General features: G+C 33.0%; 1 protein-coding gene across 1 annotated transcript; it reads right to left on the bottom strand.

Annotated features, from left to right (window-relative positions):
* Positions 1-237: 237 nt before the first annotated feature.
* Positions 238-10,944, bottom strand: LOC146133727 (ras-related C3 botulinum toxin substrate 2). The gene is made up of 5 exons (XM_083397488.1): positions 10,809-10,944; positions 9,279-9,390; positions 7,048-7,238; positions 3,818-3,989; positions 238-2,309 (listed from the first exon to the last, which is right to left on the bottom strand). Exons 2-5 carry the CDS (start codon positions 9,282-9,284, stop codon positions 2,100-2,102), a joined length of 579 nt encoding a protein of 192 aa, XP_083253614.1. The 5' UTR covers positions 9,285-9,390; positions 10,809-10,944; the 3' UTR covers positions 238-2,099.
* Between the last annotated feature and the right edge of the window lie 976 nt (positions 10,945-11,920).

The following is an 11,920-nucleotide window of genomic DNA, read 5'->3' as shown; positions in this document are numbered from 1 at the left end:
AACAAAAAACAGCAGTTTTAAAACCGAGGCAAACGCTTTAGTGAATTTTGACTAAAATCATATTATTGACGTCAATCGGTATCGGATAGGATCGGAAAAGTTTGTCCGATATATCAGGTATCACTATCGGAATGTTACGTATCGCACGATCTCTAGGTTAAATTGCACTTTGGTCAAGTTGTGTCTTAAACTAACAACAAGCTCTATCAACTGACAAAAAATCACCATCACACCGAATTCGACATTCGCTAGATTAATTGAATTATTACTTTCCATATCGTAACGACAACGCAAAAGTCGGACAAGAGCGCGAAAGGATACCAGAAGCGTGGGTAAGGGGGTAGAAGTAAGTATAGCATGGCAAAAAGGAACATCGATCACGAATATATATACCAGGCGACTTACTCGAGACAATATATAGATAGAGGGTCAACGTTGGTGTGCGACATGCGGCTATACAACATACAACAACGCGTCATAGGTATGAACAGCTACAAAGGTATGATGAGGCCTTAAGGGGATTGGCGAACTTAGTTTAACATAGGACAAATTTTATTGTACAGTTGAAAAGCTTTCGCACATACGTGATTTCGATAGCGGGTTCAACTTTACAACAAAATTTGTCGTTTAGTTTCGCCTGATTTTCAGATTTACAATTATACAAATACGGCTTTTATCAACAAAATTTAATATAACATAGTGCACACGTATAGGGTTCATTCAAACTTTTTTGATGTGTTTGTCAAATTTTATGTTATGTACAAGTGGTTTTGACAACAAAAAAATAACGAAAAAAAGGCGGTGGGTTTCATCTAAAAGGGGTTACGCGTCCGAATTGATCCAAAAGTTATTAATTATTAATCGAAACTTTGGGAAAATCTAGAGCTGTACAATCGCTTGAACACACGCGCGGCATATACTTGGTGGGCTTTGTACAGTATGGCGGACTCGGACTCGCAAATCGAGCCTTCGCGATGGATAGTAACGATAATAACATTTGAGGCAACACTACACGGTTGACTGTGACGTCAGACACGCAACTGTTACGTCACTGTTGTGTTTGTGACGCGTCATCACTTAGAAAATTTACGTTTTCTGAGTCTAACAAATTGGAATAGCTTCTCGAAAAAAACAGATTAGTAAAAATAAACAAAATTGAAAAATTTGTCAATAAAATTTTCCAGTTAAGGCGTAGTTATATTTATATCCTGGGGTAACAACTTTAAAATATATAGCTTACGACATAAACATCAGTTTCCTGTATGAAAAGCTGGATTTTATTTATGTAAGCAGGAAGTAATTGAAAATGCAAATGTTGTTCTGCTGGCATATTCTAACTGAACATACTTTGAAAATTAGCATGAAATGTAAATACACAGCATAATGGTGATATATAAAAATTAGCGTTCATGATGCGACGGGCAAAAAATAGAATCACCAACATAATTTAAAAGAAAATATAAGCAAATAAAAGTTGTGGGTTTAAGCGGGGCCAATTGGAAGGTTCAGTCAAAACACTGAAACATACCAAATATAATGCAGAGCATTGTGGTTATTGCTGAAAATACGTTAAGGCGGTTAGTAGTGGTTTGCCAAAAAAATAAAAAAGCTTGGTGGCCCCTTAGTTCCTATGTACATCGCGAACGTTACAAACAAAATAATTATTGACATAAATACTGAACTGGGGTGTCTAGGAAAATTTGCTGTTAATGTTAAGTTAAAAAAACTGGCGAAATACTGTTTGAGACTGGGTAAGTTGCGCCTATAAGCGCCAGGCATTTTTTTAAGGTTATAGTTCATGCTGTTATGTTGTATTCCACATTGAAGTTCATCAGAACAAAACAAAAAAGCGGTTTGCGATGAAGTTGTCCAGGAATTTGAGGTTCAGCTTTTTCCTACTTTGTACATATGCGGAACATTGACTATAGCCGGTTCAAAATCGCCGCCCAAAAAACTAAGAGTAGAAGGAAAAAGATAGATCCAGGCCTTACAAAGAAAAAAAGGGTTGTTTTCTGCTTTCGCTCTGGTTCAACTATTTGAAGGAAGCAAATTGAGCAGCTGCGATTCCAGAAAAGTCTTTCTTTCGACAGGGGGCGACTTTAAACGACCGCACAATGCTTCTTTGGTTTTTGTTTCGGCTCAGGACACAGAACAGCTCGAATGGCCTCGTCAAAAACGGTTTTGAGGCCCTTTTGGGTGAGGGCCGAGCACTCCAGGTACTTTACAGCACGAATATCCTTTGACATCTGCAGACCTTGGGGATAGGTGATCGGGGCCAGTTTCTTCTCCTTTAGCTTCGAGATCGTGTCCTGGTTTTTGGGATTAAATTAAAATTTACAAGAAATAAAAAAAAGTAGCGATATGTTATGAGCGACTGTTTTCTGGCTTTGGGAATTTAAACTAAAAATTACTAGAAAATAATTAAAAAAGCGGCGATATGTTTTGTGCGACCTGTTGGCGGTTTTAGTAAAATTTTATTAGAAAACTAACAGTTTTTTGTCATTGGCCGAGGCAACACTGATTATTATGCCATTAAATAAAATATTCCTATGTCTATTACTCAATGACAAGGTCTGAGAACAAGAAAAATATATTACAAATTATTTGGTAATACACAATGGATTTTTTAAAAACAGATAAATAGTGAACAGCAGTGGAAAAAGAAGTATGGAGCAGAAGTATGAGAAGAAAGTTTTGATTGTAGAAACAGATATTGACATTTTTCGCATCCCAGCAAATAACAGCAATATGTATTGAAATCAAATTGATGAACAATCACAGATCTGAAATATTTTTTTAATTTAGATTATAAGATGAGTATACGAAACCACACTTATATTAAAACCAGAATTTGAGTGTTTTTACGACTTAAGACAACACAAAATTTTAAATTTTTTTTGGCAAAAAATACAAATTTAAATGTGATGCAAATCGATTTAAACCAAGTACAATATTTCATTTCATCAACATTGTAAATATCTTTTTACAGGCATTGGTTTTAAATTTTACCAGGAAGATATAATAGTACCTTGAGTGATTTAAACGAAAATCAAACAAATTGTCTGGCTACTTCTAGGTACGATACCGATGATTAATCACCGTAACTGTAAGATCCGATTAGACGACAGGTAATCATCAGATTTAAAAAAGTGCAAAATTAATTACAGTTTAGCAAATGGTTCGGAATATTGTGTTATAGCAGTGGCTCTTTTTCAGCTCGCCTCGCACTTATTTCATATCCATGAATAAAACAAAATTCCCCATATTTAGGTTAGAACTGGAAGAATAGTTGTCTAAAGTTCGTCGACATCACCCAGCAAGTTTATTACCGTGTAAAAGCTTTCCTTTTTGTCTGTCTTTTTTAGTTCTTAGGGGTTTGTTTAAGCACGTTTTGAGACCACTTGTTTTCAATGTGTTTTCAACTGTTATGCTATTATGCGTCGCTGGAAGATATTTTACAACTATGTCAAAAAGTTAACATTGTTTATGTTTTTTTTTGTACATACATAGTTTGAATGGATTTTGTGGTTTAGTTTTGCATTAAAGCATTTTTTGCTTAGCGGTTTGGAACATATTTTTGAAGCGAGTTAGTAAAATTAAACTTTCAGCAAAAATTTACAGCAAGGGTATGGTTGTTAGTAAGAAAATGAATAAAAGAAACAGAAAAATAACAGAGAAATGAGAAAAGAAAGCCTTAAAGAATCCACCAGATTTTATTAAAAAAACATATCTATTTTTTATCAAAAAAACTATTTGTATACTTCTACAAAGGAATGAACAGATAAAATATATTCTAATATTGGCATAAATATATTACCGGGTCATCGCGAAGATCAAGTTTTGTGCCGACCAGTATGATGGGAGTGTTAGGGCAATGGTGGGACACCTCGGGGAACCACTTGGCCCTCACGTTCTCGTATGAAGCAGGGGACACAAGCGAAAAGCAGATGAGAAAGACATCGGTCTGCGGGTACGACAATGGACGCAGTCTGTGGGGAAAATCACAGGGTTAAGACTTATATCAAACTGTTCAAGGGGCAACATGCATGGATGCGGAGGGTTTTTGGGTGTTTGGGGTGCTCCTAGCCTTGCTCAGCTAGATTTATGATAGATGTTTGTTGTACACTAACAATAATTCGTTTAAGTCATTTTGTTTATTTTTCTTTTAACAGGAATAGGATCAGGGCAGGATCAGATCCAATCAGATATTAAACTAATATAGGGATTTCTTCCATGAATTGTCGCAATGTTTCTAGTTAGTGTTTGGGGTGCTCCCAGCAAAAACCTGGAATGCTTGTCCCCTCCAAAAAAACAAAAACAAGTCTTTTGTAAAGTATGTTATATTTATCTTGCACTTGGGTCCCCTATTGTGGGTGTTATCGCTTGATTTACATACGGCTTTTATGCAGTTCAACAGTACAACTGCCATGCTGAAGTTTTTCTAGCCAGTAATTTTTCTTCGCTTAATATTAATATGCACTCACCAACAACTCTCACAGTTAAGCCAAAATTTACATGGTTGGCAACTCAAGTATTGAATATTAAAAGTTAAATGCATTTTACTCCTTATATAAAATAACCATATGAGTCGGTTTTTGTGACGTCATATTTAGTTAAAAATTTGGAGCAACCCTGTGAAAAACAAAAGTTGGCCTCTATGGGTAACAGGCTTGGGAACTAATGCTGAAAGAATCCTAAAGATACAAAGCTTGGTAAAAGTTGTGTGTTTTTGAAAATAAATCTCCTGTGTATAGTAAATTAGTAATATTAAAGAAATCTTAATGATACCAAGGAAACTTGAGTGTTTGAAAGGTTAACTGGCAAAAATTTAAAAAATTTTAGTTATACAAGGTTTGGACAAAGTTGTATACTATTGAAATAAAATCTCCTATAGATTGTGGTATTTAAGAACCACTGATACCAGAGGTAAAAATTGGACATTTAAATAAACTATCTGAATGGTGTTGTGGCTGGCAATGCTGTATTGTATGTCTAAAAACATTTCTCTCTAGATAGTATTAAGCAGTGTGCAACTAAAGTAGAGACATCTTGCTATTTTAAGATCGTTTATGGTGTTTTATTTAAACAAAAACTAACAAAACTGCAATATTTCAAAAAGTAAAAACAAAACTAGACATGATGAAAAGTGTGAACAAGAAATTGAAAATGTTTTTATACTGAGTTACCATTAGGATACAAATCCCTAAGGATGTAACAAATACATTTTCACCTGTTATGGCCTTACAACATTTCAACAGATATCTAAGACTAGAACAATCAATTTCACAATTCCCAAAGGCAGTCTTGAAGAAAGAAATTGATTCTGGAAAGGGGTCGATATACATGCCTAAATAATTCTTTGGAAACTATCGAAACCGTGCAGACATCAATTATTGTCTGAACAACACAACTATTTTGACCGTATATATATTATTGATTGATAAATTGTTAAACATATTGTGTTAAATTTAAACTATTCTGAATAAAATATTGCAGATATTTTTTAGAAATATCCTGAATGAAATATTTGCAGATATAATTGAATTTGAGGATTTGCAGTTGTTCAATGTAAAATCCACACATTACATTTACTGTAGGCTTTACACCGCAAAAATTTTGGGAAAATTTTATAGCAATATAAGCATGGTTACATAAATGTTACTTATCTAGAACAGATACCAGGCATTTGGAACTTTTATGTTTCTTATTAATTTTTAAATTATATTACTATAATAAAACTAAACTTTGGCAATTTTCCTAAAATGTATAAGTTACAAATTAGTACTAACAGAATAGAAAGGCCCAGATTAAAACGCAACGAGTGCAAATCACTCATTGAATGACACTTACATCCCATATCGTCTGTGTTTGTATTTACATTAGGCAGTTTAAACACATCTTCAGTCAAATGATTCAACATGATTTAAATGACAAATCTGCCACAGTTGGTTCTCTATTCTAAGTACTTTATGGTACACATGATTACTCTTTTCCAATACTACAAAAGAGTACATGAGAACTTTCAAAAAGGACTGCTAACTTTAAATTATTGAGTTTAAAATCTATTTGAAGTAAAGTCACAATGGCAATTGAAATGAGAAAGCCAAACAATTCTACTAGAAATAAACAATGTAAGGGAAATTTAAATTAAAAAAAATAGAAATGCTATTCTAAGTTTATTTACAGGGCAAGTAATATTAAGAACTTTAGCTAATTCTGTTTTCCAAAAATCTACATTGACTGTTTTTTAGTGAAATATTTCGTTTATTTTAAGAAAGGATTTGCTATATTTAACCTATTTATAAAAAAATGTCCGATTATTCATCTGGTTAGAAGCAAGGGAACATGCAAAGGTGTTTAAATGTGTTAAGGAAATATGGACTTTAAAGGTTTCAACTGACATTGCAAAATAACAACCTGCATTGGCATGAATATAAAGTAATATATATGCAAGTAACAACAAGCTGCTGTGGTGCATAAACACACTGTATACAGCACATGAGTCAAATCATTCCTTCTTTCATGCGTCACACATTTGTATGGGTGGTGGGAAGTAAGCCATGGTGCACAGCGCTTGGGCGTAGGTGCAATCTTTCAAGTTTTTGCACAAAAACAAAGCGCTTCACCTTTCACATTTCTACTTCCTTGATTTTAAAATGACATCAAGGTTTAGCTTAACTGATTGAATTTTCACAAACTGTTTCAACTTTTACATCTTTTACTGCGTTTCTTCAAAATTACATTACGGTTTAGTATATATAACTCAATAAATGTTTCCCAACATTTATACATTCTACTTTCTTAATTTTAAAATGACATCAAGGTTCAACTTGACTCAATGAATTTTCACACAATGTTTTAACTTTTATATCTTTTACTCCGTTAGTTTAAAATCATTTTACGGTTCAGCTTAACTTAATGAATGTTTTTAACAGTTATACATTACTACTATCTTAATTTGAAAGATGGAAAAAAGGTTTAGTTTAACACAAAGATAGGAATAAGCTTTATCTGATAACAATAGTTACACAAAAAGTTGGCATTAACCTGTCATAATCTTCCTGTCCTGCTGTATCCCACAGTCCAAGGTTGACCGGTCTCCCATCCACCATAACATTGGCCGAGTAGTTGTCGAAAACAGTCGGAATGTACTCGCCAGGGAAAGCATTTGTTGTGTAGCTGATGAGAAGGCAAGTTTTACCAACGGCCCCATCCCCCACCACTACACACTTGATTGCCTATAAGAACAAAAAGGTGAAACGGTTAAAGTTAAAAGAAAAAAATCAACATATACATTTTTTTTAAATCTATATGTTTTTAATTCAGAAGTTTTAAAGTTGGAATTTGTGATTATGCATCTATGCCAAAAAACACTATTACAGTAATGCTAATTTTAATAAAAAAAAAATAAATCACCTAACTATTTATGAATCTAATTTACAAACAAAACAGTATAAATGCTTATATGATTAACACAACAACAAACAGTTTAAAAAATGTGTTTTACAACGGCACTTTCTGAGCACATAACTTAAACTGCATTTAAATTTTTTTGAAGATTATGTAAAATCCAATGTTTTTTGTGGCAACCCAGAAATATTAGATCTTTTTTTAAAAAAAAATCAGGATACACTAGAAGTTTCGTACTAACCATCCCATCTGTATTATACAGCGTTAACTAATGACTATAAAATCTTGGCAAAAAAAGCATATCTACTACACAAATTTCACATATTCAAGACAAGTTTTTACATTGAACCACCCTAGTTTAAACATAAGCTAGACTTAAGTCAGTAATTTAACTATAGAAATGGTTTCCTCATAAAGAGTAAACCTACTGGGTAAACTCAACACTATGATAACATGTTTGTAAAAATATTTAAATAAGTTTATCAGGAATTTTAAAGATTTAAGCGAACACCTAAAAACATGAATAGCAAAAAAGTGTTTCGTTGTAACTCACAGCACCATTAGCATGAAAAACATAGCCAGTTACAACAGTAGAAAAAGGTGAATAATTACCAACTGCAACAGTTTGTATTCAATACCACAAACATTTTCCAAAAACATTTCTATAAATACATGACCTACTGAAATGGTACCACTATATTTAACATATTCTTTAAACAAACACTTATTGGCACTATCATGATTATAAAAAATGATTTAATATTGATAAGAGAAACAATTGTAAACAGCAAAAAGTGTTCGTTTAGTTCAGGGATGTCCAACATTTTATTATTATATAGTGGGCCGCATTGACACTTGAAATAATTTAATGGGCCGCAGAACCAATTAAGTTTCAAGAAGTATTGCTCTTTAGAGTTATAACGGGCCTTTAGAGTTACATATATATATTTTTTACCTATATTATACTATTAGTGCGCCCCTAAAAGCTGACTGGTACATTTTAATTAGGCCAATATTGAACGTTTAAAATACTACTTGGGAGCGAAAATGACTAGCGGGCCGCACAAAAATTTCAGGCGGGCCGCAGGTTGTACATCCCTGGTTTAGTTAGTTGGAGTTGTTGCTTTATTGTTACGATATACCACGAAGTAGGAAAGTCAGGCAAAAAATAACAGCTTAATTTCATTAGGTTTATTGTTTAAAGCACGCGATTGTGTATTATTTATAGATGTAAGTATAAATATAGCCCATTGAGATACAAATCTGTAGTAGTAGACTGTGGAATATAGTCATAAAGGAATTAGTTCTAAATGGTAGTATTTATTCATGGAAGACCAATTTCACTTTCTCTTTAGTGAATAAATAATGCTGGCAAAGTTAGGAAAGAGACATCTATTGCATATAGTGTACCTATCCTATGAGTCTCTATTTAGTAGCTTTCTTAAAATAGCTAAGAATGGTAATAAACCAATAAGATCCACAACCAACAGTATTATAATGTGTTTTAAAGTTGTCGACATAGATGTTTGAAGTTACATTCAATAAATTGCAACATTTTGATTCCCATTATACAAATCAGTTTTACTTTCATTTGTTAAGTAAACTATACTGAAGTAACAAATGCAATAAGTTGGCAATAGTGTATATAATTCATACATGGACTGTTATCTGTCGCCAATTAAGATATTAAAATAAACGTTGAAAAACTACCAATATAATAGAAAAATAACAATGACCTTAAAGCTCTTTCAAAAAACCGAAAAAAACCTGAAAACATAGTTCATACTATGAAGCGTCCATTGCTACTTTTTTTTAAAGTTGGGAAAAGGAGCAAAAAATCCACAATTAACAATGAAAACTTAAGCTACCTGCATGTTTTCTTTATTTCCAGCGGCTAGGTGCTGCGGTGAATTTCCTGGGCTTGAAGATTGGTCTACAATGTATGTCGGGTGTTCAGCACGTAGAGACTTCGTGGTTTATCTGGATTTAACAACCAGAAGAAAAACAAAACACAAAAGTATTTAATAAAGATAACTAACTTCGCATATGCAAAAAAGTTCCAGAACATTAAAAAATATCTGTTTGTGGTTTACAAATAAAATATATACAACACAACAAACAATTCGTTGAAATAAACATCAATTAAAAATATTCTTTTTAATTAGTTTTTCACAGTACATTTGCATTTAAAAAAAATATATTTACACACTAGCACTCCCAAAACTAATCTGGACTGATTCTAGGTAGTAAGACCTAAATTCACATAAATCAAATCTCAAAGGTACAGTCGGGCAGGCGGATACAAAGACCTTGTTCTACACTGAGCTGCCATCTAGCAAGATTGAAAGCTAGAGTGTTGCATATAGCGTGGAGCAAGTAGCGCACTTAACCTGGCTGCTGGAAGGAAACACTGTTTTAGACAAGCACAGAAAGAGAGAGAACAGCGTGTGTTTGCAACAGGAAGTATCAGTTAGAGCATCCTCAATCGCTGTGCGAGAGATATACAAGTAACAAATGGCTGAATCAAGCCCTGAAATCGTCAGCATTGGAACTTTGTCCCATGCGTCGCATACTTAACTGCCTATATCTTAAAATACAAAAAGTTGCATTTAACTGTTGCTGCCAGGCTTTACATCACTTAAAACAGCTCTTCTGTCTAATTTGTTTATAGTCCAACATTTTAACGACCTATCCAAGTCGCCTTCATATGGGTTAATATTAATGCATTTGAATACAATAAGTCAGTGCTGTAATCAACCCACAGTGCTTGCCATTCTAAAACATGAACATACTTGTTTCAGATTATATATCTTCCTGTGTAACAACTGCTACATATGTAATTAAAACATTCTTCTTTATACATTTAGCTGCAGTGTTCCTAAAGTAAAACCTTCTTCTTTTATAAAGCATTTATTCTGGTCCCTCAGTTTGTACCTAAAGGGGAATTTACTGATTTAAATATTAGACATGATCAATTTTCTAACTCTAGATTTTCTGCATCATGTCGCAATATTAAGAAGTTGGTTACTAGAGGATTAAGTACTGAAGGCAAAATGACACAGAAAAATAAAGACTGTTACTCAGTTGAAGGTAGTTTCCTGTTTCTGCCACAGCACCACAGCCACCCAGCTCTTAATGACGCAAGCAATGTAGAGCAATGGCGCTGGATGCATTACGTGATGGGCAATTCTTAGGCCCTATATAACCACTGGAAAAGCTGTGAATGAGCGTCAGATATGCTCTTTCAACTGCCGCTTGCAGATTAAATGATTTCTGTCGTGGAATGTTGCAACATTTCTCAGATTTTGTGTGCATACAAATATTACATCGAAAAATTGCAATGCAATGTTAAAATTAAATTTATTTAAAGTTCAATAAAATTTATATCTTAAACTGACCTTGTTTTTTACTGTTGTGAAAGTATTTAGTTGGTTTTGGGAGAGCTGGGGACAGTCAAAGCAAGTTGCAAAATCAACAATTTACATAAGTTCAAATCTACTTAAAACTTAAACATAAGAAAAAAATAAGGCTGACTAAATATCAGACCAAAATTTATAATTTTAGAAAATTAAACAGGATTTTTTTTTGATTTTTTTTTCATATGACAATAAGTTCATGTTATTGAACCTTTTGTGGTTTTACAAAAGGGTGAGAATTACTGTACACCAGGTTAATGTGGAGGTTTAATTAAAAATCAGAAATAGAACAATTTTAGAAATTACATTTGACCCACAGAAAAATTGTAAAAGCAGCACCAAAAAAAATGCTTTTGTTATTCTGTTTAACACAATCAACATTTTGAACCTTTGATATTTTTCTAGGCCTACCAGATCACCGCATTGTATTGAGCTACATAATAAATTTAAGCATAATAAAGGCTGGAGGTTGCAGTTCGGTATAAAATGAATATTAAAGCCCATAGGACGGGCTAGTGTAAAATTTGCAATGCGTTCAAATAAGAAAAAGGTTGGGGGGCAGGTTAGTGTTTGGGTTCATATAGTTCTAGTACTATTAAATTTATTTTTAAGTTTGCAATTTAATTTTGGCAAACTGATTCCTTACTGTAACTAAAAAATTGGTAGGTTTCAAGACCAGCGCCAAAGGTAGTATTTTGTTTAATTTCTAAGATCAAATATACAACAAAATAGTAAAGTTAAATAAGCAATAAATGCTATTTTTCATTGTAACGCAAAATGACGCTTTGGGCAACAATTCCAGGCAGAAGATATTTTCCGAAAAGCACTACAATTCAATCAGATTTAAGAGGTATGACAAAACGTCTGCACTCTTAAATATTTCATAATAAATGTGGCCATAAAATATATAGAACAACAAATTTAAAAAAAATTGTCATTGGTCTAGAAACCTATACACTTATTTTTTACAGGAACGAAACAAGTTGCTAGAAATAATATAACAAGAAATAAATTTGTCTGTTTGTTAGGGTAAAGATAGGTAATTATAGCAATGTGTTTGATAAGCAAGTCCAAAATGTCAGTTTACTTTTAAC

This window comes from Ascidiella aspersa, chromosome 9 (genome assembly GCF_963924565.1).
Source record: "Ascidiella aspersa chromosome 9, kaAscAspe10.2, whole genome shotgun sequence".
Taxonomy (NCBI): Eukaryota; Metazoa; Chordata; class Ascidiacea; order Phlebobranchia; family Ascidiidae; genus Ascidiella; species Ascidiella aspersa.
The sequence above is the reverse complement of the archived record's forward strand: the minus strand, read 5'-3'. Positions and strand labels throughout refer to the sequence as shown.

Coding starts and splice junctions, on each gene's coding strand:
- LOC146133727 (XM_083397488.1), bottom strand. Junction 3,990..7,047: donor GGACAGGAAGATTATGACAG/GTTAATGCCAAC, acceptor TTTTCCCCACAG/ACTGCGTCCATTGTCGTACC. Junction 2,310..3,817: donor TTGATCTTCGCGATGACCCG/GTAATATATTTA, acceptor CCCAAAAACCAG/GACACGATCTCGAAGCTAAA.